Source organism: Orbicella franksi, chromosome 10 (assembly GCF_964199315.1).
Source record: "Orbicella franksi chromosome 10, jaOrbFran1.1, whole genome shotgun sequence".
Classification (NCBI taxonomy): Eukaryota; Metazoa; Cnidaria; class Anthozoa; order Scleractinia; family Merulinidae; genus Orbicella; species Orbicella franksi.
This window is the reverse complement of record NC_138154.1, coordinates 19,011,405-19,037,929: the sequence shown is the minus strand read 5'-3', so window position 1 is coordinate 19,037,929 and position 26,525 is coordinate 19,011,405. Positions and strand designations below refer to the sequence as shown.

The window sequence follows — 26,525 nt, the reverse complement described above, 5'->3', positions numbered from 1 at the left end:
ACGAAAAAAGTAACCTATTAATTAAATACAAATTTAGTAACTGAGAAACAAAAAATATGCTCCATGTTTCTATCTAGTCGTAAAAACAGGAGCGTAAGTTAATGAGAACGAGAAATGCTGTGGGAAGACCAGCCGCAGACGTCCATTTCCAAAGTTTTTTCGAGTTCTCTAGAACTTTCAAGAGTGTATCGATAACTCGGTAGAAACACGGAGAAACTATTTTGTATTTCTTTTAGAAAGCGCCGCGGGAAAAAGAAGGAAAGTTCCTCGTTTGTTTGGATCATCTAAATGTAAATTCTCTTTGCTCACTTCAAACGTTCGTGCTAATTCTGTGTTTCTGTAGAGTTATAGGAGTCCAAGGTTTCTTACAAAATGGCGTTTTAATTGTTTGTACAATCTAGAGCTTGGTAGATAAAAACTTTTTAGAAAATAAAATTGAAGAGCATCGTTGCCATTTGATCCAGTTTTTGATCAGGTGTTTTTCTTCGACATTTTTGTGACAGCCTTTTAATGGGTTCCTTTTTGTTTTATTTTTTATGACCAATCAGATCTACAAAGTGATGTACTTGCTATATCTACTTATAACTTGTTTATGTGCATCTGTCTCACTAAACTATGCCCCTGTACATACAAATTTTTACTCTCGTTTATTTTTTAGCATTGTGAATTGTTGGTACTCCTCCAGATTCCTCTCCTGTTTCTTCACTATTCTTTAAATGGAAACATTACAAATAAACCATATTTAAATTTTCTTTTTTAACTTTCCGCGTCGGTAATTGCTTTCTACCCGCCGCTGTCAATTATTCAATATGATAAAATGCAAGAATCGCTCCTCTGCCCCAGGGTAATAACTGCATTTTATGCAAAGTATACTATGTTAATAAACATCTGCAAACGCGATTTGAAGCTTTCGTCCAAGAAGTCAAATTCATTATTTTCTTAAAATCATCGCACAGTGTATGTGGCTGAGAATGAACCTCGGTCCGTCCCTCTTCAAAACCTGAAAGTGAAATTTTCAATGACTAAACTAACTTTTGCAGTGTGATCACCTAGCGGGCGAGGAGACCGTTCCCTCATAAAGATTACAACACTGGACGAACTGCTGATGCTCGCTCTTGAGTTCACTGAAACCATTAAGGGTGCCAATGTGTGCTGCATCTGATAAAATAACAAAAGCTGGAGAATGATTGGTCTTATTCTCTCTTTATCCTGCTTAAAATTATAAACGCCGCTCACTCAGTGCCGTCTGACTGACTGAACAATTTGTTGTTAGAAGCTGTGACTCCTTTGCTGAAACCTGGAAAAGACCTGCGAATGTTTTTGTACCTCGGTACAACAAAGTACTCTCAATGTTTGTATAATTGATGCTCAGTTAGGTGAAAGTATTAACTTTTGAGTTTTAATTATTCATTTAAACAATAGTTATGAACGCGCATAACTAACTAACAACCAAGTTGCCTCAGACAGGCTAGACTGGTTATAATCACTTGGCGGTTTTATTTGTTACAAGCCTGTGCGCCACTATTTATCGAAAGGGATATTGTCTGAAGCCTTCATAGCCGCCGACGTTCCGTCCTTAACTGAAAATGACTGTTTTGGAAGTTTTGTTCATTGTGACTTACTTCTGCGGTACTCAAGCAACGGATGTGTCAGAATTGCAAACCGAGTGGGAGTACTCCGCCTACCAAGAGAATTTTCCGTTCTTTACGGCCGAATTTGATTCTCGATTAAGAGCATGGAATGAAACTTTGATCAACGCCAGCAGATACTGCTCAAAGTTAAACGGCAGTGGCTTTAGCACAAATACAACACTCAAAATCTTGTTTCCAAGTTTTGACACTGTCGATCCTGAGGAAGAATTTTTGAAGTTTGAAACCTTTCACCCAGTGCTGGTGCGACAGAAGAGTCGACACGATCTCGCTACCATCGCCTACTTGTCTATCTTAGAGTTGTGGCCTCTTCTGGTGTTGTGTTTTTCATGTGCGGCTCTCGCAGGAATGATCATTTGGGTTTTAGTAAGTATAACTTAATAGGCTGTATAATAGCTAGTTTCCTTTACGTGTAGCGTGTTTCGCCGACTCATTTGAACATTTCTTAACTTTCCCTGCCCTCAAACGGATTTTAGTGACAGCACTCTTCAGCAGCAAGAAGTCGAATAGCTGTTTTGCAGTCGAGCGGCCTGAAAGCTTTCGAGTTCTTGAAGAAACACGAAAAAAGAAACAAACACATCACATGTACTTTGAGCTTCCATTGAAAGGGTTTTCAGTCACGATCAGCATCAATAATGTATGCCTTTAAAGAACTGACGCCGATGAACCATGTCTCAATTTGTAAACACGTTTATCCATTTCTATTATAGTCAACACTAGCCACCTGCATCAGCTGTAGAACATTAAAGAGAGTCTATTTATGCATGAGATTCCAATATTACCCACCGGAGTCAAACGAACATATCTTCCTTTAGGGCCTGTTTACATGGAGGGTGGGTGCCCCGGCTAACAGGGCTACCCGGTTAGAAGGGTTGACACATAGCTCGCCTTTACATGCAACTAATCTAACCGGAACAGTGAGTGGGCTGCGTGGGCTATCTTTTGAGCGGCCGCTAAGCACAACAAACAAAATGGTCGAACAAAGAAACTTTTTGGCGGCGAGTTTAACTTTTTTATCGCTCATTCCGCTGGCTGCCTGTTTTCAGTGTGTAGGACAGTGAATAGTGTATAGAACGACGAAAAAATTCCCCTCGCGCTGCCATGTTTTCGCAGTTTATCTCACCTTGGCTAGCCGGGATAGACCGGCCCGAACCGTTTACGTGGTAAAAAGCTATCGGCCTAGCCGGGTACCCCGGGCAAGTAGACAGGGTGCCCCGGGTAGGTGGGCTACCCTGTCTAGCATGTAAACGCTTCGATGCGTTTTCTAAAGAAACATATGAGAAGTTAGCCCTCCCAGGGTAGCTCGATTAGCCGGGGCACCCTCCCTCTAAGTAAACAGGCCCTTAGAAAACAGTCCTAAGAAAATACGCGCGCTGATTGGTTAAAAATCGTGTTTCTATAACTCGATAGAAACACAGAACTAGACCGAGCTGTTGACGTAATGATGGCGCGAGCAAAGACAATTTACATTTTGATAATTGAAATTAACAAGTTGTTCCTTCAGCTAAAGCTTGACTTTTTTTTTCAAGGATAGCGGGTCAAATCCAGAACAGTTTCCGAGACGATTTTGGAGGGGAATTGCTGACGGCATGTGGTGGGCAGTTGTTACCATGACAACAGTTGGGTAAGTCAACAAAGAAACGTTTTTTATCCCTGGGGGACGGTTTCTTTAGATTTACGACAGCAGCTTAATTTCCTTGTCTTCAAGTTCTCTCTAATTGTGTCGTGGCTATTTTGGGCCGGATTGTTCAACGTCCTATTGAACTAACCCAAGATCAGCGTTAATTTTAATTTCAGATTTTGTATTTTTTTTAGGTGACGTTTTCTGTTTTTATTATTTGTCCTTCAGTTTTGAGCTTGGGTAATATCAAACTATACAAAAAATAAGAAGTGAAAAACATTTTTTAGGGGAAAAATTGATACTTCGCGATCGGTTAACTTTTAATCATTTGTTAGCGTTAAGCCGGGTTATTGTAAGCCGAATTTCACTAATTTTTACCTCTCTTAAGTGGCCACCAATGTTTAGCACTATGTGGGGTCACTTACCGGTAGGTTCAACTCCCGGGTTCAACTTCAATAACTTAGCACGTTATACGTGTGTAGGTATGGGGACAAGGCTCCTAAATCATTGCTTGCCCGGCTGGTCGCAAGTGTGTGGATGGTCGCAGGGATCATCTTGCTGACGATGTTTACGGCTCAGGTCTCTGCTCGTCTGGTAACCCAGGAACTGGACCGTGGCAACCATCTGTTTGGTAAAAAGGTAAATAGGCAATTCATGTGGTAACTGCACTCGCATTTTACATTCTACAATCTGACTAGAAAAATATTTGCAACCGTTGAGACAACTTGTGACATTGTGTTTGACTCTTTGAAGTATCTTGATAGGTTCATTCTTAAAAAAAAAAAAAAAAAAAAAAAAAAACCAGGATTAAATATACATAACGTACTCTACTACTTGTTACGTAACATACTCTTTTATTCATTCCTTGAAGTTCTTAGGGAGATATTCATGAGGTGTCTTATTTTATATTTACGAATTTCCGTGACATAAATCCCTGTAAGCATGCCTGCCATGCCCATTGGTATATACGCTTGTTATCTACACCTCACCTTGCAACATCCGTGCACGTGATCCCTAGCATATCCTGCATAATTGTAGCTGTTTTACACCTGCCACCACACTTCATAGCTAGTCAATTACCAGCCATGTCCTAAGAAACACTCCCCAGTTGGTCCCATCAAATACAGTGTGGTCTAAAGCTTGAAGTATTCTTGGGGAGAGTTCTACGGAGTAGAGATGATGTAGAGATGAGAGCGCTCGCCTCTCACCTGGTCCCATACATATGTGGTTTGAGTGTGTTTTTGGTTCTAGTCTTGCTTCAAAGATATTTCTCTGCCCTCTTCCTGAGGAACAAACGTTTCTACATTCCAGTTTGACGTCAATAGAGGGTCCGCATGAAGAGCAGCTGTTATGCACTCTTAAGATCATTAAATAGCTTAAAATCAGGATATTTAGCTTGTGGAATCTGTCTTTCTATAGATTGGAGTTCCGCCTGGACTTTCTAAGTCATATTACGTTGATGACCAGATGACATATTCTATTGTAGAAGGTATTGTTAATCTAGTGATTTGAACTAATTTCCAACGACTGCAATAACACTAATTTTATTGTCTCCAAGTATAACACAGCTTAATATTTCTTCTTAAAAAATGGCCCAAAGAAAATATGGGCGCTAACTGGTTTAAAATTGTGCTCCTATTAAACAATAAGATTATTCGCTCACGATTTCTATCGCGTGATAGTTGACGTGGGCTGCGCCCTCGTCAACTATCACGCGATAGAAATCGAGAGCGAATAATTTAATTGTTTTAGTATAAATCTAGAAGTTTAAAATTGATTTCAATCCTCTTCATAGACACTTCGAAAACGTCAATAAGCGGCCGTCATTTTGTCAACGAGGCAAACTGCTACGCTACTCACTATATATCATAGAATAGATAGTGAGTAGCGTAGCCAATCAGAGAACGGCATCAGTGATAGAACATAAGTAGATTTATACTAAAACCTGACAGAAACACGGTACATGCTTTCTATTTCTTAAATAATGTATTTGTCAATTTGAGTTACTATCTTTTATTTTATTTATTTATTCATTTATTTATTTATTTATTTATTTATTGTTTTTGAGGTTTTTTTTTTTTATTTTTTGGTAAAGGAAGGCCTGTTAGTTGTCTGGGCTGTACAGGCCGGCAAATGATCTCCGAGTGAAGTTTACCTCAAATAAACCTCACATTGTACCGCAAATGATCCCCGGACCGCAATCATCAATTAGTTTTCAAAATTCTTTCGAAAACAGCTCTCTTTAGTTGTCATGTGGATAATTAAGTAGTCGAAGACATGCATTACTTGTAGGAAATAAGATCAATTATTTTCGTCCATGGGTCGTTTAATCAACTAATTAAAGTATTTCAACTGTCACAATTTTAGAAATAAGTGACCCCTCAGAGTCTGCAAGGACTTCGACTGAAGAAATGGATTCTGTAGTGTTGTTCCACTGTGACGACAAAGAACTTTTCAAGACCTTGCGAGTGCTTCAGTTCCTGCCTCAGTGCGAAGTTAGTGCAGCGCTGCTATTTTGTACAAGCGACCCATTTGCTGACGATGACTGCGCAAACGGCGAAAATTTTGACGACATTGCAGCTGTAAAGAGTTACATCAAATGTATGAAGACACAGACACGCTTAGCCCGCAATTACCCCCATGCATTAACAGGAAACCAACGAAATAAAGCGTCGAAATCAAGCTCGTGCAAAGATCTCTTGGAGGAAAACGAAAAGCTCAAGTTTCAATTCCAATGGGTTTACTTTAAAGACTTAACACAGTATCTAATCCCTTTTGGCGCTGTGGTTGGTACCCTAATGCTGGCCTCCATTATCGGGACCATCTGGGATTGCTTCCACAAAAAGGAGATCTACAAAAGTGCCACCAAAAGAGGTGACCGTCTGAATAATGTCTGAAGGTGTCTTAATGTGACGAAGTTAAAGCCCGGCCCGTTATACAGACTCTCGCTTAACACTAACAACTTCTGTCATTGTTTTCAGTCACCTTTTTTATGAGTACACTTTATGCCAAAGAGATAATCATTAGTTGTTCACCAAAGGTTGAGCCATTCGTTTAATATCATTATTGTAGCATAAAGGGATACGGGTTGCCAGTATCGATCAATCCAAGTACATTAGCAGTAAAGCATTGCTAACCACCCTAAAGGTCGCCGCACACGAGGGGACTTAAGTCCCTACGACTAGTCCTGCAACTAGACGTCCCCTGAAGAGTTTACACGAAGGGACTGGTCGCAAGGACTTGTCCCAAGAACACTTTAAACGAGGCGTTTTGAGGAACAAGTTGCAGGGACTTGTTCCAAAAATTCAAACCAGTTTGAATTCGTGGGAATAGTAGCAAGGACCAAATTTTAGTCCCTGCGACTAGATTTTGTGGCAAAAATGGCTAGTTCACGCGATGGGACTTGTCCCCGCGACTTGTTGCAGGGGCTAGTCGCAAGTACTGGTCCCCTCGTGTGTGACGACCTTAAAATGCGTGAAGATGCTTTTAAATCATACCGTGTACGTTTTAACTAATTTTTGGCAGCGAAGCTATAACAAAGCTACTAACTCTATTATTTTTTGAAATGTATGTAACTTTTTCGTATTCAGTGTTGGAAATATTGGTTTCGTTCTTTATTGTAGGGTTATATATACCTCAATGTTTCCCCGATTCAGACAACACGTCAGTTCATGCTCAACGTCTACCTTGATTACCTTGATTACAAATGATTGCAGTTTCCTAAAATGTACTTCTTTTCTCGCATTAGTAGATTTGAAGCTTATGATGAGCTCAGCTGATCAAAGTGCAGGATCGATGTTCGAAAGGAATGCCGCAAAGGAGGAGAAGAGCTCGCTGAAGGCTGCAACTCCAGGTGATGAGAAAATCAGCACTCTTGAAATGCATGAAAGCCACCTGCCTTGTAATGTCAAGTGACTAAGTTAAAACAGTGCCTGCCGTCGCATAAAACCACTTAATGGTCCTTAAAATCTGTCGATTTTAGCCATGAAGTACACTAGATCAGGCTATTTTCCCTTTTATCATTCAATTATGAATATTCATTTAAAAATGAAAAGAGTAAATAAGGATAAAACTTTCATTAAACTTTCGGTATGCAGGAAATCTCAAGCGGTACACCCTTTTTAAATAAAATTACATAACTATAGTGTGAAAGATTCAACCTAAAATAGCATATTCCCTAAAATGTATTTCCTCTAGCAGCAAATTTCACAATTAAAGGGTTCCTCAGTTATAAGACATTTTAATCAAACAGAGGTGTTTGATGTCCTTGTTATAGTAATAGGTCATTACAGGAGGTAAGCGAATTGTTGTCGGGGCAAATTGGGATAGACGTTTTGAGATTTTCTTCATAGTTTCCCAAGCCAGTTTCCCAAGCCAAAATGAACAATCCAAAATTCCACTCGGAGACAAAGTAAAAGGGGAGACAGCAAAAATGTGTGCGGTCGTCGCTTTTGGAAGCTAATATCATTGGTTAAGATATATATTCAAAACATAACCTAAGAAAGGAAAAGCACTTTGGTTACTAAATGGAGGTGTCCTTCCAGTTGAGTCGGTTAGGAGGTTCAATGTTTATGAAATTTCAAAAAACCGCATACAATGGATTGAATAATAAAAAGGTAAATGCATCATAAGTGACATTTTATGTCCAATCAACACATCATTGTAATGCACAATGATTTTGTTATGTGTATTCATCAATTAGAAAATATGGTTGAAGTTTTTAGACGTGTTTTAACCATCAAGTTAAGTATCTTGACTTTGTGTTTGTAGCGCAATATTCTATTAAGAATTTTAAAACAAGAGTAAACAGTTTTAATTTTTAGCATTGACGTGTTACAGGCATTTCAGTGGATACTCCTTGATTTTCTTAAGTGTTACAACTGCAATGCTATAGCAACTGCACTTGCCGCACTAGATACAATTGCAACACAGTAGTTCTATGGCAAATTAAAATTGTGAATTAAGGAGATTTTCCAAAATATTTAGGTACTTAAGAATATCTTGAAAATAACATCATTATCGACCAGAATAAAATTTGTGAACTGCTGAGCTCTCATGACTATTGATTTGTGGCTATTTTTACAAAACGCAATAACACACCAACTGAACCGTCAATCCACAATTTCATCTACAGCGGTTAGGCCCAGCTCAGACGTTGTGCTTTGGCCGTGCCGAACTGAATCTTAATTAGGTTCGACCAAGGGCCTGATTACATGACGAATTTCAGCCCAGGTAGGGGGGGGGGGGGGGTTGAAATTTTGTTGCGATTACATGACAAATTTCAACCCGGACTGAAATATTAGCCTCGACGCCAAATATGTAACTGCGCGCGAAGAGTCTCAGGAGAGGCGCCGAGAACATGAATCGTGAAAATAGGCGCATCGCTTCTCTCGCAGTTTAGCCTTTTGTTGGCGCTCAATTTTCAACCTTTTTGGGATGGTAACAGCCTACAAGATGATGGAACTGAAACGAAACCTGTCTTTTGCTACGTATCTCTCAGCCAGAAATACGCACTTGCATAGAAAGAGCAGATATCTTCAAGCTCGCCGAGTTCGTCGAAAGCATTGAACTCGAAGTTCTTATATTCCACCTGAGCTTTGGAATTTGCGAGACAACGAATAAGATTCTCGCTTCTCGCTTAATCGCTTCTCCTTCGTAGCGGCAGTCATCTTGTTTCCCAGAAAACAAAATCATGATTGCGCATGTCCAAGCTCGCTTTTCAGCCCGGGCTGAAATTCTGTTTCGATTGCATGAGATTTTTTCCCATTTTTCAGCCCGTTTGCCAGGTTTTTCAAACTGGGCAAGGATTTTCAGCCTGGGCTGAATTGCTGCCCGGGCTGAATCCTTTTCCATGTGGTCGCCAATTTGATTATAAGAGGATTTCTTTCAGAAGCCGGGCTGAAATTCGCCATGTAATCAGGCCCTTAAACACGGCAGAAACTCGACTCTGATTCAGACTTCGTGCTAGAGTCGTACCAAAATCAATATTTACTGAAGCCACGTAACTATTCTCCTAGTAACTCCCTACGAAAACGCAATCCTATCAAAATACTTTAATAATTTATGAATTTTGTTTGGCGCGGCAGAAACACGACGTTTGAATTGCCGCCGTGCAAGAGTCGTGTAAAGCCTGCTTCTCATATCCCGCCGACCTACCTGCAACGTAGTCGCCGGTTGCAACTGCCGGTTCCATCTGCGATGGATCGCCGTCGTACTCTAATTGGCGCGGAATGCAAATCGAATTGGCGCAATTTTCAACCATTCTACCTGTAAATATGGATCGAATCGTCTTACTGGAGTACGTTGCGTCCGCAGATGACGTTCACATAAAATATTTTCATCGCTGATAATCGCCGACAACCGCCGGTTTGCCTACGAAGTTGAACTCAGCTCAACTTCGCAGGTAAGCCGGCGGTCAATTATCATTCGGCGATAAATGTTCACATACGCCGTAAAGGTGTCCCAGGCCGTGCCGGTGGCTATGTCCCTTATGAGAAACAGGTTTAACACGTCAGAGCTTGTCGAACTTAATTGCTTGGGGAACCTAATTCAAAAGTTTGATTCAGACGCCGTACTTCTGCCGTGCTTTTGTCGAACTTAATTCCTGCATGGCAGAAGCACGACGTCTGAACTAGGTCTTAGACGTTTTAATGTTACTAATATTCAGACTCAGGTACTGCTCACGCGGAGCTCTTTAGGGAGGTCTTTCTATTCTTTTCCTTTGTTTCACGTTAATGGTTCCTCTACCGTCTCTTTGTCAGAACGTTAAGTTCAGAACAGCTCCGTTCTGGGATTCATATAATCCTTGTAGTTGACTGGGGTGAGTTGTTGGAAACACCACTTGCATACATGACATTTGGGCAACTCCTTTTTAACTTGACGTGTCACGCAATACTTAACTTGGTCTTTCCGGCCGCCTTATTGTTTGCAAAACGCTGGATTAAAAAGTTCCCAAAGGGAAAAAGGCTAGTATGAACTTTGGGTAACCGTAAATTGGCTCTCGGCCAATCCCTAGCATATCCCATGAGCAACATCACCAGCAAGCTTGATAAAATAGCGTGTAAAACATGATAACCGCATACGCGTAATGCCGTCCTTTTCTCCGTTACATCTGTCAGTCATTAATGTTCTCTGTTTCAAATGAAAGTAACACAGCACAGTATGTCGGTCCTCTGAATATACGCGTTCGTGTGACGTACCCTCGGTTTAAAAGTCTGCATATGATGGCAGCCATAATCAAGTTTTCCTACTCGCAGTCACAACACTTTCAATATTGCTTAACGCTGGTCTGACGTATTAGTACCAGACTGATAGGTGTATCTCGGTAAGAATCCATCCTCAGTTATGTTTTCTACAAGCACACAAAATGTTGTCACTATTTAAATTTAAGGTGCACGAAAGCGCAACAGAACAAAAGAGCTTTGCGAATGTGGACGAGCTAGATAAGTGCATGTCAATTTGACTCATTTTGTTTTCGTGAAGCAAAAAAAAAAAATGTAACTTCTGGTATGCATATTAACAAGAATGCAATAAAATGAAGCTGCTAGAGCTTCCCTTTTACAGTTCATTTGTAGCCGATAGCAATTGCAAGAATTTTGTAATAGTTAAAAAAAAAGCTTGGCCTTCCGCAGGTTTTAATACAGCACAACAAACACAAAATCTTTTCTGTAGACAACGTGATCCATATATTGGTCAGATTCCCACTTGTTAAGCTCACACCAGTGCTTAATGATCTGGTAGTTTATGGATGCACATTGGGTCATCGACAAACATTTCTGTGCACATTCAATCATTTCTCTCGTCTGGAATAAGCTCAGGTTATGGCCAATCAACACGCGATCGAAATTGGTAGAAATACCTCCAATAAAATGTCGACCATCTCTGTTGTCATATGATTTCTCATTTGTCTCTTGAAGGTGAGCGTAAAAGACCAGAGCGATGAAGTTGAATATCAGCCCTTTCTTCATCGTTTGCATCAAGAGCGCTGGTGTTTGCTCCAAGAAAGAATTTGTAAGATCGAATGGCGTACAAAAGAAGGAAAAGAAGAAGCCACCGACCAATTTTATGAGCCTGTGATGTTATGAGAGTTGACATAGCCTAAAACAACATCATCACATCAATAGGGAATAAGGGCAAATGGTTCGTGTAAATCTTAAAAAAACACTACTCATAGCCAAATTTAATTAATTTTCGCGTCCAAAAGTGATATTTTTTCAAACATCTTACATCATATGCTCCGTTATTGCACTTGGTAAAGTATGAGGAATTCTTAAATGTATTATCTTTCCAGAGGAGTCTTAAAATTCAGATTTAATGAATCCAACTACAAAAGGAAGCCTGAAAAATAGTTATTCGAAAACACCATCCACGTGCACACAATCTAGCCTCTCCATTCCTCGTTAACTATTTTCGATAACCAGAAAAAAGAGAAAAAAAGTAGTCAAGTGGAAACCTTCAAGTTTCCCATTGGCTATTTAAATAGTCCTGAGAAAGCTCACTACAACTTAACGTATTGACAAACTAGTTGGATAACTGTCTATCCTCACAACAAAAGCTGTCCACAGGACGTATCTTTGTTTTCTTTCAAACAGGTGGTAAAACCGAACCGTCTTCACCTTAGCAGTTGTATTTACTGTTTCCTAGCCAACTGTCCTTAGCGTTAACATTTGTGTTTGCTCAAAGAAAACCTATTTTCGTCTATACCACAGAACAGAGCAATAATGTAAATAGAATGGAATATCCAATCCACCCCTTTTTTTTTATCAAAGACTGTGTGTTCATATAAGTAAGAAAAGCGAGTCTTGAAATCATCACAAATGATAATTTAATTTTCTTCACAGTTGTTTGGTAGATATCTTTCTATGTTTCATTCGTCAAAGGCTGTTGTCTAGAGCAGCTGTACTGATAGTATTAGTCCCCAGGACAAAAACCCACTAGATATTATAAGGAAAATAATTTATACTGCATACACTGTGTCTTTTGGCGGGGGATTACTCTGATGTCTGTTGCTGCAAAAGTGATGTGCAAGGTATTGATTAGAAGAATATCAGGTGGTGTTGATGCAAAGCTACGGAAGGAGCAAGCTGGTTTCAGGAAAGGAAGGAGTACGATAGAGCAGATATTCGTTCTCAGGAACATCGTAGAGCAAGCAGTGGAATGGAACTCCAGCTTATATGTATGCTTTGTCGACTACGAAAAGGCTTTTGACAGCGTTCACAGGAAAACCTTGTGGAAGATCATGGAGAGTTATGGGATACCGTCGAAGCTTGTCAGAATGGTCAACGTAATGTATGATGATAACCAATGTGCGGTTGTTGACGGTACAGGTCAAACGGACTGGTTTGACGTGAAGTCCGGCGTAAAGCAGGGGTGTAACATGTCAGGGTTTCTGTTCTTACTCGTAATCGACTGGATCATGAGAAGAACAGTAACGGGTGCTAACACTGGCATTAGATGGAAATTGTGGTCCAAGTTAGACGACTTGGACTTTGCTGATGACATTGCTCTTACATCCAGTACGAAATGTCAAATCCAACAGAAAGTGAAAAATCTCAGCACTAACAGCAAGAAAACTGGTTTGAAGATCAACTCCGAAAAGACAAAACTCCTTAGACTGAACACGACCAGCAATGAGAATGTTCAGGTTGACGAACACGATATTGAAGATGTAGAGAGTTTTGTGTACTTGGGTGCACACATCAGCAAGTCAGGTGGCACAGAAGAAGACATCAAAGCAAGGCTAGGGAAAGCAAGGGCTGCATATAGTAAGTTAGATAAGATCTGGAAGAACAGTCAATTTACCTACAAGACTAAGACCAAAATCTTCAAAGCTAATGTCATCTCGGTGTTGCTGTATGGTTGTGAATGCTGGCGAATGACCAAAACAGATGAGAAAAAACTGGATGCGTTCTTACACAAGAGCTTTCGTCGGATATTAAAGATCTACTGGCCAATGCGGATAACAAACGAGGAGATTAGAGCAAGAGCAGGAATGGAGACAATAAGCAAGCAAGTGGCAAGGAGGAGATGGACGTGGCTGGGTCACGTCCTCAGAATGGATCACCACTCACATCCACGAATTGCTCTCACATGGGTACCTGAAGGCAAACGGAAACGGGGTCGACCGCGCGAGACTTGGAGAAGGACTGTAGAAAGGGAGCTGGAAAAGGAAGGTTTAAGAACATGGGCAGCAGCGGCATCGACTGCGGAGGACAGAACAGCCTGGAGGCAGAGAGCTTACGGCCCAATTCTCCACTTGGAGAACGGATAAATGATGACTGTGTCTTTCTTGATTGATGTTTTGTTGCCTTATTCATAATAATGGTAACATAGATAGAGGACGAGTTCTTTTATATAATTTGTATTTAAAGTTGTCGACGTTCGAATTCATTTCTCTAGGAAAACCAGTCACCGTCTGATTCATCTGTCGTTACCAATGCACGCTTGATTCCACTTCATAATTTTTTTTTTTTTTACCACACCCTATGTTAATGCGGCCTCATGGTACACAAAATCAATTGCTAGTATTTTCCAATGGTGCTCCGGTTTTTGAAATTCCAATAAAACGAGTGCCATGGTTTATTCTCTTTTAAAACAGTTTATTTCAATCACTCAATGAGTGTGTCCTGTCTCTGGTAAAGTTTCTCTTTTGGCTCTATGACTGAAAATTGTCTCAAAAAATAGGGTATTATAAATTCTACTCGTTAAAGTTACCGTATACCTTTAGAGGTTACTCACGTCCAAGGAATGTAGCGCGTCCGATTGTGACTCTGGATAACTAAACCCCATATCAAATTAAAGCTTATAGAGCTGGCTATCAAACTGTACCAATAATTTAGAAATAAAATGAATTGTCCAATTTTTCACGACCTCTAAATGTGAGCGTCTAAATCACCGTTTGAAAGCTACAAATCAAGGGAATTTGTTCGTTTGCCCTAAAAATTTGGGCAGTAGCTAGGTTGACATAGAAACAGTTACTAAAACATGTCTTTTGTTTCCGACTATTTGTTTTTCGCGGTAGCATTAACTGTGATAAAGAGAAAAACGAAGACAAACTCGACAGAATGACCTATAAAATTACCTTATACCTACTGGACTGAAACTCCATTTAGACCTACTGCCTTAACATACACAGGTGTACAGACTGTGCAGTGCTGCACTAGCTTTGAAGTTTCCGGTGTTCTCGTAAAGAACACCATTCACCGTGCCGAGGTGTGTCATTGTTTAAACAGGAGGCCAGCTGGGATAGAGAAGAGTTCAGACAAGTCTTCTTCTCAAAGATTGAGCCATACAGCATGCACAGTACAGCAATGAACCATTTTATTGTTTTCATCTGTTTAGTTGCGTCCAGGGAAGCTGCTGGGAGGTAGGGACTTATTTGCAGCATTGAAGAAAAGAAGAAATGAAAAAAAGGCAAAAGAAATGACGCGACATTGGCGTGTAACAAAAACATGGAAAACTTAAGACTTAAACACAAATATATCTTAAAAGTAACGAAAATTTCTTAGAAACTAAGTTAAGGACGAATCTTCTCAATACGACGAGTATTTCGTCGTTCGTAGTCACGAGCCACGCCAAAATATGTCGTTCAAAATTTTTATAAGTTTAATCTGTTCTTATATAGCTCCTTTATTAAAACCAAAGGACGGTCATTTTCTGGCCTAACAGTTTGGTTCTAGCTTATAAAATTTAGCACAATTATTTCATTTTATTCTGGTAAGTTCAGATTGGCCATGTTAGGGAGTCAATCGAAAAAATTCTAGTGGCAAGAATTCGATCACTAGAAAAATGGGGTGGAACTCGCAGACATGAATTGCGCGTTCGTACAAGGAAAAGGAATTTGTGCGGCTCCTCCAGGATGCTTCGACGTTCAACATCCATTCAATAACATTTTCAATTTCTTTGTCTTTTATAGCTGAACTTGAATGTGAAGACAGTTTTTAAGGGTTAAATATCATATCGGCCTTCAGCTTTGGCTACCGAACATGTCCAATGCTTGTGAGAATGTCTGTTCAGTTATGCTTCAAGCATAAGTGACGCCTAATCATTTAGGGCATTTATAGCAAAATCCACGAAGTGTTTTCATTTGCATGCCAAAGCTCACCAATGAGTATAGTTCACCCCTTTCTGAAATATACTTTGTCTTTAAACGTGTTCAACGAAAATGTTTCATGCTTGCGCCACTTTTGATTTTCAGAAGTCCTTTAGCGGCTGCCTCGAGCCATGGTTTTAGGGAAAAGCGCTCCCTTCCAGCACGCCAGCTTTTGGTTGGCTACTGGGGACAAAATGCTATTGGAACAAGAGTCAGCCGACAATACTGGGAGAAGGACCTGCGCTACTTCTGCAATAATCACAAGTTTGATGTCTACTTGGTGGCATTTGTACACCGGCTCTTCAGGAATAACAGGAACAGAGGTATTGCCATAATATTAAGAGAGGGTTTAAGAACGACGTTTACAGCAAACGACAGTAATTAACAAATAAAGAAACCTCGACTGTGCTCTGTTCTGTTGTAAAGCACGCAGGAAGCGGTAGAGCACGAAGGAAGTGTAGGGGAAAACACAAGACGTAGTCGAGTGTCTTTCCCCACTTCTTGAGTGCTCTACTGCTTTTTAAGTGCTTTACAACAGAACAGACCACAGTCGAGGCTTCTTTATTTGTTTTATGATAAAGAATCCGATAATTTCCCTACGCATTCGGCTGAATTTTCAAACCAAACTTTATTTTCCAAACGAGTAAAAGTGGCGTCAGCCGTGCACTGTTCTCTGATAAAGCGCGCTAAAATAAGCCAATCATAATCCTTGTTAGAATTATTCAAATAATTTGATTGGCTAACGAAGCGACAGCCGTCAATCACAAACTGGACTTCAGCTAAGCTTTCAGTTTCGAGTAGTTTCGAGCGGCTTTCGAGGGAAGAACGATGCCTTCAAAGTTCGCTTTTTAGTTAATTTTTAAATACGGATCGAAAGGCAGGTAAAGGTTGATAGTCCAGCCGTATTGTAGCCCATGAAAACGTGCACTTTTCCAGTGGAAATTACGAAACGAGGAGTTCAAAGCTTGCGGATGAAAAGGCGAAATGCCGAGTTAAATTTGAAAGGAGCTACAGTTATTTACGACTTGTAGCCGCTTGCAGCAAGATTGCCCGAACTAGCGTAAAAGTTAGAAAGACTACACTCAGTACACTGCTCCCACCGGTTCTACTCCGAGCACAGAAGAGAATATCAGAGCAAGCTTTGCACTGAGCACTCGTCGGTTCACTTCGCTGAGATGACCGGAGAACGAGCGTTACTACACTGCACGTAAGTGTTGTTTGAGCAATTGAGCATTTTTATAAAAGTAAAGCTTCTCATCATAAACAGAGACAGTTCAATTGTTGTTTTCTGTCATTGCTTTACTTCTTAAGTATAATTTCTGCCTTCGTAACAATTATAATGTCTTTTATCAAAGCACTGTTTAGGTTGAGAGGCGGGAATCCAGCAAAACTTTTTTTTTAGTACATTTTTAACACTGCTGTTGCTAACAATGGTCTCCGTGAGCCACATTTACTGCAGACAAATAGCTCGTTTCCATTGCGTTTGTCTGAGTCACAGGAGATAATTAATTTGGGTCAAATTTGTCAAAATTCCGAAGCAAAAATTTGAAAACCAACTTACCGTCATCAACCCGTGCTCTGTTCTCTGATAAAGCACGCTGTTTCAGCCAATCAGAGCGCGTGCTATATGGAAACATTTTTATAATCACCTCTGATTTTTTTTTTTTCGTCTAACAAAAAATCCAAGACAAAAGTAAAAAATTTCCTATTAATTTACAGCGAATACAAATATTTTTTTCATTTTAGTGCATAAATGGCTAGACGGTAAAAGTTAATCTTTGCGGTTTGTCACAAACGTCTTTCTTAACTGACCCCTGAATAAAATAATTATGAGTTTAACTCTACTAGAAATTCGTATGAACAAGTTTTGTAACCATCTAAGCTTCATAGAAACCAGTCAGCCCGCTGTGCAAAAAGATCAAAGTAGAAAACAATTAGACCTGATCGTGTTGCGGTGGACAGTTTTGTAAATATGATTCAGTGTATGAGTACGAACTGGAACATGCTTTGAAATGTATCCAAAACATTTCGTCGGTTTACACCTAGTTTACATTACGGTCGGTTAAAAGAGATTCCCACCTAGAGCTTGGCGGCCTAAACGGAATAGTTGGAAGTGAGCGAATCTAAACAGTTTGTTACACCAATCCACAATAAAACTTTCACTTACAATTGACCAAAGGAGGAGGCTATGTTAGTCTAGGTGGGTTCCCTGACATCAAGGTGGCAGCCAGTTTTACCCTGACACCCCCTTCACATTCGGTGCAGACAGTCTTAGATACCTTAAAGGGCTGGAAAGAGAACAATATAGAATAACAATAGCTAATATTAAGCTATATACTTTCATCGCACACTGACCAGACCGAATTCCTGGAATGAATTTTGCCCATCACTGCAGCTACGCACCGGACACCCAGAACCCTGATGCTTTTGAGTGCGCTACTATCGGCGGTGGGATCAGAGATTGTCAGAAGCTTGGTAAGAAAATGTTGATATCTCTTGGCGGGGATACTTGTGATGGCAGCCTGGGAAGTGCAGAAAACGCAAAGAAACTTGCATACTACATATGGAATATGTTCCTTGGAGGAAAGGACATGCAGGATAAAAGGCCATTTTTGTGGTACAGAACAATTTAGGTCATTGTAGAAACCCAACTGGTTACAGACAGCTTATACATATAGAATATCGTTCTTGAAGATGATTTCTAGTCCGTACTGCGCAGTCTCGCACCCTAATGTTTCTCGACGGAATGCGAATCGATGTTGTTCGTTGCGAACCACATACCTTATCTTTGAGGCCTTTCAAATTCTTTTTTCAACAGCTTCATTGATTTTTACAACTGCGAAGTTGTCTCATCAAGTGATATGAGAAAGAACGAACCATAAAGCTTCGACCGCTTCACATCCATGATGGTGGTTGTTTTGAAACCTTGAATTTACTTCATGTAAGCTGTTGCGAAATGTTTAACTTTTGGGATGTCTTACATGGAACAAAACAAAAAAACGCAAGCAAACTCTTAGACTTGCTGAAAAGTCTACCCTGAAATTCATGAGGTCGACTTGTGGCAAGTCTAACAAACTCTAGAGACTGCACAGTGCGGACTGGAAATCATCTTTAACTATGGTTCGTTCATTTGAAAGCGAAGATCAACTTGGATTTGAGGGACTGGGTGAAGGTATAGAAGTGGTTTTTCCGCTATCAATCATTTTTTCTAATCTCAGATCTCAGCTTGATCGATTGAAAAACAAAAAAGAGTGAAAATTGTTATTTCATAGACTGACAGTTAAAATTTAAATTTCTGAAGCTTTTTGTAGCAGTCTCGGTTACTTGTATAAATCCCGTTCAGATCTTTACCTAGCTACATGTCATGCTGTAGTCCGGCGAAACCTAAGAGACAAAAATAAATGACGGACAAAATGTAGAGCAATATTTCATACTAAAAAAGATGCATAGTGAGTTTTTCTATCGTTCATGACACAATGATGCTTTTCCATACATTAAAACGGTACTTTTCTACGGTTGTAGGTTAGTGACTTTTGTACTGGTATTATAGTAATAAACATTTGGCTTATTTTGCAATAACCAACAAACATTTTATCCAACCAAATTAACAGAACGAAGCAAGAGGGGTCAGGATATCAAACTTTACACGCTTAAGAGAGCCAAACACTCGCTTCAGGCCTGTACCGGTATCTGTAGTAAATATGATATTTTCCTCTCTACAGGACAGTAATGGACGGGGTCGATCTGGATATCGAGATAGGAAGTCATAATTACTACCCAGACTTTGTTCGTGAGATGAGGCGGCTTATGAATACAGACAAACGTAAACAGTACCTGATCACAGCTGCTCCCCAGTGTCCCTTTCCTGATAAATGGATGGGACCTCAGATACAAGGCTCTGCACTAGAGGGTGTGTATGTAAACTGCTGGCAGTCTGTTTTTCTTCGAAATTCAGGAGGGGTTATGGGACCAGACGCTTTCGTTAGTCTTGAGGGAATGGGACGAGATATGGACATACTACTCTTGTCTCGCCTTCTTCCCTACTCAGCCACAGCCATACCGCCCTTTAATTTACGCGATGGCTAAGTGACCCTTAGAGAAAAAACCGGCTGTCACCAGACTGGTTTGTATACAGTCAATCGTTCAATCCATTCATGCATTCATTCAGCCATTCATCCATCCGTCTTCCCGTCTGTTCGTTCGTCACCCCAACAACCAACCAACCAACCGACCAAATATTTTTGGTGTTAACTGAATACTGACAAATTGCCCACTTACAACCCACAAAGGAATGAAAACAATAAACACGGAAGCTAAACTATGGAAATGTTTTGAAAGGATCAAGAGGCTATCTCTCCGACGATTTGCTCCGAAAAGATAATATAATGTTCAAATCATTGCCAGTTAAAACGTGAAACGTTAAATTGGCTTTACTAGAATGGTAGGAACGAGGAATGAAAGAAGAAACAAGGTACCAGGCAGTAATGACGTTGCTGTTTTTGTTTTCCTGTTTGGCAGAATATGGCAACGAATTTGACTACTTGTTTATTCAGTTCTACAACAACTACTGCTATCCCGGAGATCAATATTTTCTCCCTGTGATGGACACTTGGTTAAAGTGGGCACGGGGTATTCCCAATGGCCCTCTTATTGTCCTTGGTCTGCCAGCAGGACCCGACGCTGCTGGGAAGCCGCATTACTACTTCCCGCCAGATAAACTGGCTGCCGTCTACAAGGTATTATTCATTGATTAAAATCAAATCTCCTATGGTTAGCTGTGAAACCGTCATTTGCATTGTTAAGGCTAGCCCTCAGGGTAAGTAACAATGGACCTCATATGTTGGCAAAATGAGAAATCCCGCAATTTACACACTGCGGGTGGACATTTTCTGACGTAACAGTGGTTTGTAGAAACTCCTAAAAACAGAACATTTCACCTCGTTATTGATATTGATCTTAACCAATTTTTCTGTTTCTGTAGCAAATCCGTGACAAACCTGGCGTTGGTGGACTTATGTTCTGGGATTGTTCCTGGGTGCAAAACAACAACGTCAACGGCAAAAACTATGGCACGTATGCATTTGAACTTCTGCAGGGAATTACGATTCCACCCTCGCAGGTGCCAACCACGCATGCCCCTCCAACGAAACCGCAGACAACGTGTACGGCAACCCAGTCAACAACAACAGGAAAGCCGACGGCGCCCCAAACCACGAAGTCACCGACCCAAAGTCCTGTTACTACAACAAAGCCTCCTACTGGTGAGCTTGGTATTATCTTGCCTTTACATCTCCAGATTTTACCCTTTTGTCGCTTTATTTGTTTTGAGATATTTTAATCTCAACCAGTCCCCTTTTGCGATCGGGTGCACTGATGCACTCGAGGCCATTTTGTGACAATAAGTTTAAAGTAGAATCTAGGAACAAAATTTGTGAATTTTAGCATAAAAATCTTTGGCCAAATTGTAAAATATTGAAAGCAGTCTTTTTAAGAGCGCAGCGAGCCAAGTTCTAAGCGCGCCCTGAGAAACTATTACGCTTTTGTTGTTTTTGTACCAACTTCTCTTGTGTTCTATAAGTCGAAAAATATCCTCTAAACATGGATCAGCTATTAATTCCGATCGCAGAAACGAACCTAAGTGAGTAATGTTGGTTTGTGTTATTTAGGTCCAGTAGACTGTTCAGTGGATGGGTATTATTCTGATCCTGTAGACTGCTCCAAGTTCATCGTTTGCTCAGCTGGTGTTGCCTATCACAAGAGCTGCCCTCCAGGCTTGAAATATAACAAGGCTAAAAATCTTTGTGATTGGCCCCAAAATGTGCAATGTTGAGACGAAATAAAGCCAATGTGACGTATTGATGTAGTTATTGTATTGCCAGTCTCTATTCCTTTTTAATACTGCATGTACTGGTAGCCATTCGTTTTAATATCTCGTGCTGTTACCTTTGAAAGAGATAAAAACAAAAGGAGGATTGCCACGTGAGCTTCAAAGCCTCTAGGAGAGCACCTGGTCCGAGAAACAACAAGAATTACAGAGACTCAACTTTTTTAACCATATTGGTAAAAGACCAATGTTACGAAAAATTGTCTAAGTCTAGTTCCAGAACAACCTAGAACCGGAAGTCATTCAGCCGTGACCAATTTCTATAAGAACATTCCAGAACATTCTGATCCTTATGTAATTACTCAGATTAGAAACTGTGTTAAACTACTTAATTTAGCTCCTAATAGAAGTCTCTAGAACTTTAAGCCTCATGTATATTAGGGCGAGAGTTTCTTCTGTGAGATTGATTGATTCAGATTTGAAGAAGCTTAGTGCTGTAAATTCGTGTAGTTACCTTACGGAAATAAATTAGTTTGTTGCTGTTACCGGCGATCCTGAGTTCTGTCTGGAAACAACCCTGCTCTTTAACGATACTCGTAACAACCAAATAAAATTAGCTTTTTCTCCGTTATCATCGATAATATGTAAATAATTTTGACGGGAATGATGCATTTCTTAGTCCTTTGGTCCCTTAGAATATCAGATGCGTTTTATTTGCAGTAAGTAAGTAAGGTCTTTGTTTACCGAGGGTACGTAGCACGAAATAAGATAAAACACTGATAAGCAAGTGACCTTCCTAACATTAAATACAGAATAAGAAATAAAACAGATGTACTAGCAAAATTTAGTGACAAAATCAGAAGTTTTTCTCTAAAATATCGAGTAAAACTATACTTAAGAGCCAAAAGTATTTAAATTGCACAATATCAGTATGTTAATTTCCAATGCCACTCCCCAAAAATGACGTTACTTCAGTTGATGCAAATTTGAGAATAAAGTCCGTACACTTCAATTTATTACCGTTTTTTCTAAGCAATTATTACTACATTCTGTGAAGACACAATAGCAGAAAGTAGGCAATCTTGATCACGCTTTTATTGGACTCTGATGGTTATGAAATAACCACTTGGCAACGATACTTATCTTATTTCTTTCTTTCGACGTACAAATACACGTTTGAATATAAATACACGATGTTGAGGGAAGAATTCTACAATGATGAAAAAAGCTTGAGGGATACATTTTTACGTAATATAACAAAAACGAGGCTCGGTGTATAATCAAATATCCAAACACCGAGGAAAATGCTTAAAACACGACGTACACGATGATGAACTTTTCGATTTGATGAAATACTGTGTCTAGTGTTTGATACATCGTTTCGTTCGAAAATGGGTGAAACCTGTATCCTAATTTCAATCTCGGATCTTTTAAACTATGGTCGCAGTTATGATTTCCTTTGCTCAAACTTGATGAATTCAAAAGTTTGAATATTCCATTTTTTAACCCACTCTCTTTAAAATCTATAATTTTAGAAATTCAGCAGTTTTCGTCACCATAAAATGGTTACTTTTTATTACATTGTCTATCATTTTCATTTGAGTGTTACACCTATAGCTTGCCGCTACACGTATTTACACAGCCGCCTGAGGTTTGTTACTCTCCTTTTAAATACGTATATGCTAACAATCTTCACCTTATGGCTTTGAAGAAACGATTTTATCATGTTGACTAAAATTGGGAAAATGTTTGAATAAAACTTAAAAGATGTTACGAAGACTTTGACCCCTTGATTTCAAAGATGTGTTAACTGTGAAGCGTAATGTAATCTCGAAAGTAACACGTTTTGTTTTTCCTAGATTCTATTCGTTGAATTATTTTTACTCCAATGAATCCCCACTCTTCACTCTCTGTCTTATGTACAGCCACCCGCTCTGCTGAACAAATTAAAGATCGGATAGGGGCTTCCTCCCTCCGATTTTTCATGAGTAAAACGAGCGGTTGTATACAGGCTGCTTTGCTCCTAGTAAAATTGAAACAAAGAACTTAAACTATTGATCGATACTTCTGTGAATACTTATAAACGTTATTACGTTATCATGTTTCACCAAGCTAAGGAATACTAATCTTGCACTGAATTAAGGACGTTAACACGAAAACTCCTATGGACCGTTTTTTGAAACTTTTACTGCCGTCATCTAATGTTTTACTTGCGTCAGAAATGCACGAAAAAGTGTAGTTCATCGACATCGAAAAAGTTTGAAAAGTTTTAGGCATTTGTAGAAAATTGTCAATCGTTATTATTTAGGGCCTGTTTACAAGGAGAGAGGGTTACCTTAGCAAGCGCGTTACCTTAGCGCTCGCACATTTCCTCTTTTTTTTTTTCATCGTCGTTTTTACAAGGCAGCTAAGGTTACACGGGTGGGCGGGTTACCCTACCTGCGCGCTAGGGTTACCCTGGCAGGCGGGTTAACCTTTTCTCTTGTAAACACTCCAGGTAGGGTTAACCCGCATACCCGGGTTAACTTTCTAATTTTTTTCCAAGCCCTTTGAGTGTAACCGCGCATTAAGTTGTCCCGGGTTGTAGGGTTACCCTATCTGTGAAATTTTGCTTGTAAACCTGGGCTATCTTTTGCCCTCCAGCTAGGGTTAACCTCCTTGCTAGGGTATAACCCTCCCTCCTCTAAACAGACCTTTATTGACTGCACGAGCTCATAGTTTTTTAATTAACAGAGAATTGAAAAAAAAATTGTAATTTAAACAGCTTTGCAACATCACGGCAATTTTGTTTGCCGACCTTTCTGTTAATTTTAAGAGTGTAAAAAAACGAAAGCGTAACAAAGCAAATCCTTGATGATGATTTCCTTTTCCTGGGTACATTTTCTTATTATAAGATTGCAGGATATCTAAATTTGCATAATTCCCCAATCGTACTGTCTTAAGAAATATTAAAAAGATGGAAATGAAATTGAAAAAGATATACATAAAAACTGAATTTTGTGCATGCCCCTGTTTCACATTTGGTCTCAGTTCCATAAGGTGCTGGTCATGGAAACATGTAACACACATTTCTTATTGAAGAGCAAATGTTTGCTCAAATTTAAGTGTAAGGCTTAACAGTTCTGACATAACGCTTTTATGAACGCTGTTACAAAGAATCAAATGTCGGCAAAAAAGTAGTTTTCGAAAAAAAATCCAAATAAGGACCAAATGTTCAGCTGTCATGATGATTGACACCTAGCAGTCAAATGCGTGTGTGCAAGGCAAATGCATTAAGACGCTTTACAAAAAGGTGCCCACTTGAAAAAAAAAGTTCAGTTTAACAAGCGTTCAGTTCCTCAAGTCAAACAAGGAGCACCATTCACACACTCTCGAGGATCATGAGTTTTAAAGTGATATTTAGACTCGCACTTCTTTATTTCGTTCTTCTCGAGTGGGTTATTGGTCATTCATGGATGAGTTGTCCCAGGTGAAATTAAAGCGTGAAAAAAAAAAAAAAATGGTCTATTGTTCCGGCTCAACATCTCACTTTGAGCAAAAATGAATAGCCTTTTGTTCTTGGTACCCCTGAGGGACTTCGTCTGAAGCCAAGCCAAAATCACCGTCATTGTTCGGAAAACTTTCGGCACAACAATTAAGCTACACTTGAATCAACTCAATTTTAGTAAAAAAAAAGCTAGAACGGTGGAGTCGTGATTCACAAAAAATACGTTGAGAGTAAAGCGAAAATTATTAAAGAGCGGAGAAACGCTACCCAAAACATCGCGTCTGTAATTTTAATTAGTGGGATATTTGTTCCCTGATTTCTTTCCGCTAGAAATCACTGTGGACATCAAATGGTCGGCGAGGAAAGATGCGCGAGCTTCGAAGCGCTGTTAAGAGCTTTTAACCTCTGGCCGAATGCTCGACTGAAAGCAATCTCTCCTCCTGCTTTTCAATCCGTGGGTCGAACGCGGAAACAGCGGGAGCGCGAAGTGAGCGGCTTTGCCGCTCGATTATCGCGCTGGCTATTTTCGCGTTTATCCTACACTGATCTTATGCGTTTAGAGTGTAAGAGAGCCTGTTCGCAATCTAGCCAAATGCGAACTTCAATTTCACTCCCACGCGTTTTGAGTTTACCAGGTTAGAGCAATTTTAAAGCAAAAACATGCCTTACTTGTCGGCAGCTTTTACTTTCACTTTTAAATACATGTGTACAACCGCCACCCCACCAGCCACTCCACCGCAACTATTTGCACCGACAGGATTACACCAGTACCATCTCCCCTCGGGAGAATTTCTCTTCCATTCAGTCTCTCTGATCGTTTAACTTTCGCACTCGTATGGTAATCGGAAATTTCAAAAACTCTTGTGAGCATTTAGAAGCTTATACTGCCATTGTTTCAAAATGGCCATATAAGACCAATCTTAGGTCTTATAACAATGCCTATTGTTATCAATGTTGAGCCGGTTTTCTTGATACAGGCCTGAACGAGACTCGAACTCATGACCTCTGCGATACCGGTGCAGTGCTCTACCAACTGAGCTATCAAGCCATCTGGGAACTGGTCAGTATGCAAACTGAACGTTCAGGCCTGAATTTTTTTCAGGCCATTAATTTCACAACTACTTTAGTTGTGTGCATAACTGCGATGATCAATCATGTCTTCATATCTTTCTCCGCAGTTCAAATATATGATCTTTCATATATTCATTTACATTCTTCTTCATCTACGGGTATATTTCGAACTGACAATGTGACCTGCTCCCATATGGCTTGATAGCTCAGTTGATAGTGCACTAACCGGTATCACAGAGGTCATGGTTTCGAATCCCGTTCAGGCCTGAATTTTTTTTTCAAGGTTTAATTTCACAACTGCTTAAGTTGTGTGCATAACTGCGATGATGAATCATGTCTTCATATTAATGTCAAATTAAAGCCTGCGCTTGACCTCGTAACGTTTAGAACTTTCATTGAACTTTTGGTGTGTTACTGACAGTGCACTTCTGCACTTCATGTAATTCCCAGTTAGCGGGACACATGTTCTGGTCGGCCAGCACATCGTAATGCTTCTGTTGAATTTTTTGTTGCTTCCTCTGAGGGTTTTCGCCATGTTCCCCCAATTTTCCACCTCCACAAATATAAATTAATTGCTCTTAAATTCCAGTTTGATATGGTATTTCATGTCCACACGACTGTATCAGTCGCAAATAAAATTTTAGTGACTTTATTAATAATGCTTTGCTTCAGCAACTTCTGGTGACATTCTAAGGCCTTAAAATTTTTTTTTTTTTTTTGTGACTTATAATAAGTTCTTTTAAACCATTTTTTATTTTTATTTTATTGGAAAAAACCTGTTT

The 26,525-nt window shown here is 39.8% G+C and overlaps 2 protein-coding genes across 4 annotated transcripts; both read left to right on the top strand.

Annotated features, from left to right (window-relative positions):
• The first annotated feature begins 1,426 nt into the window (after positions 1–1,426).
• LOC145500776 (uncharacterized) lies at positions 1,427–11,428 on the top strand. 3 transcript variants are annotated; one of them, XM_081480317.1, is made up of 7 exons: positions 1,427–2,015; positions 3,179–3,273; positions 3,753–3,909; positions 4,690–4,759; positions 5,638–6,144; positions 7,019–7,189; positions 7,694–11,428. In XM_081480317.1, the coding sequence occupies exons 1-6, from the start codon at positions 1,587–1,589 to the stop codon at positions 7,183–7,185; spliced, it is 1,425 nt and encodes a 474-aa protein (XP_081336443.1). In that variant the 5' UTR covers positions 1,427–1,586; the 3' UTR covers positions 7,186–7,189; positions 7,694–11,428. The 3 variants fall into 3 exon arrangements, with proteins under 3 accessions (XP_081336443.1, XP_081336444.1, XP_081336442.1); XM_081480318.1 differs by having other exon boundaries at positions 7,022–11,428; XM_081480316.1 differs by having other exon boundaries at positions 7,019–11,428.
• Positions 11,429–14,908: 3,480 nt separating this feature from the next.
• Positions 14,909–21,325, top strand: LOC145500839 (uncharacterized). Its single transcript, XM_081480375.1, has 6 exons — positions 14,909–15,684; positions 17,720–17,978; positions 19,084–19,271; positions 19,880–20,097; positions 20,343–20,622; positions 21,028–21,325. Exons 1-6 carry the CDS (start codon positions 15,360–15,362, stop codon positions 21,189–21,191), a joined length of 1,434 nt encoding a protein of 477 aa, XP_081336501.1. The 5' UTR covers positions 14,909–15,359; the 3' UTR covers positions 21,192–21,325.
• The last annotated feature ends 5,200 nt before the right edge of the window (positions 21,326–26,525 follow it).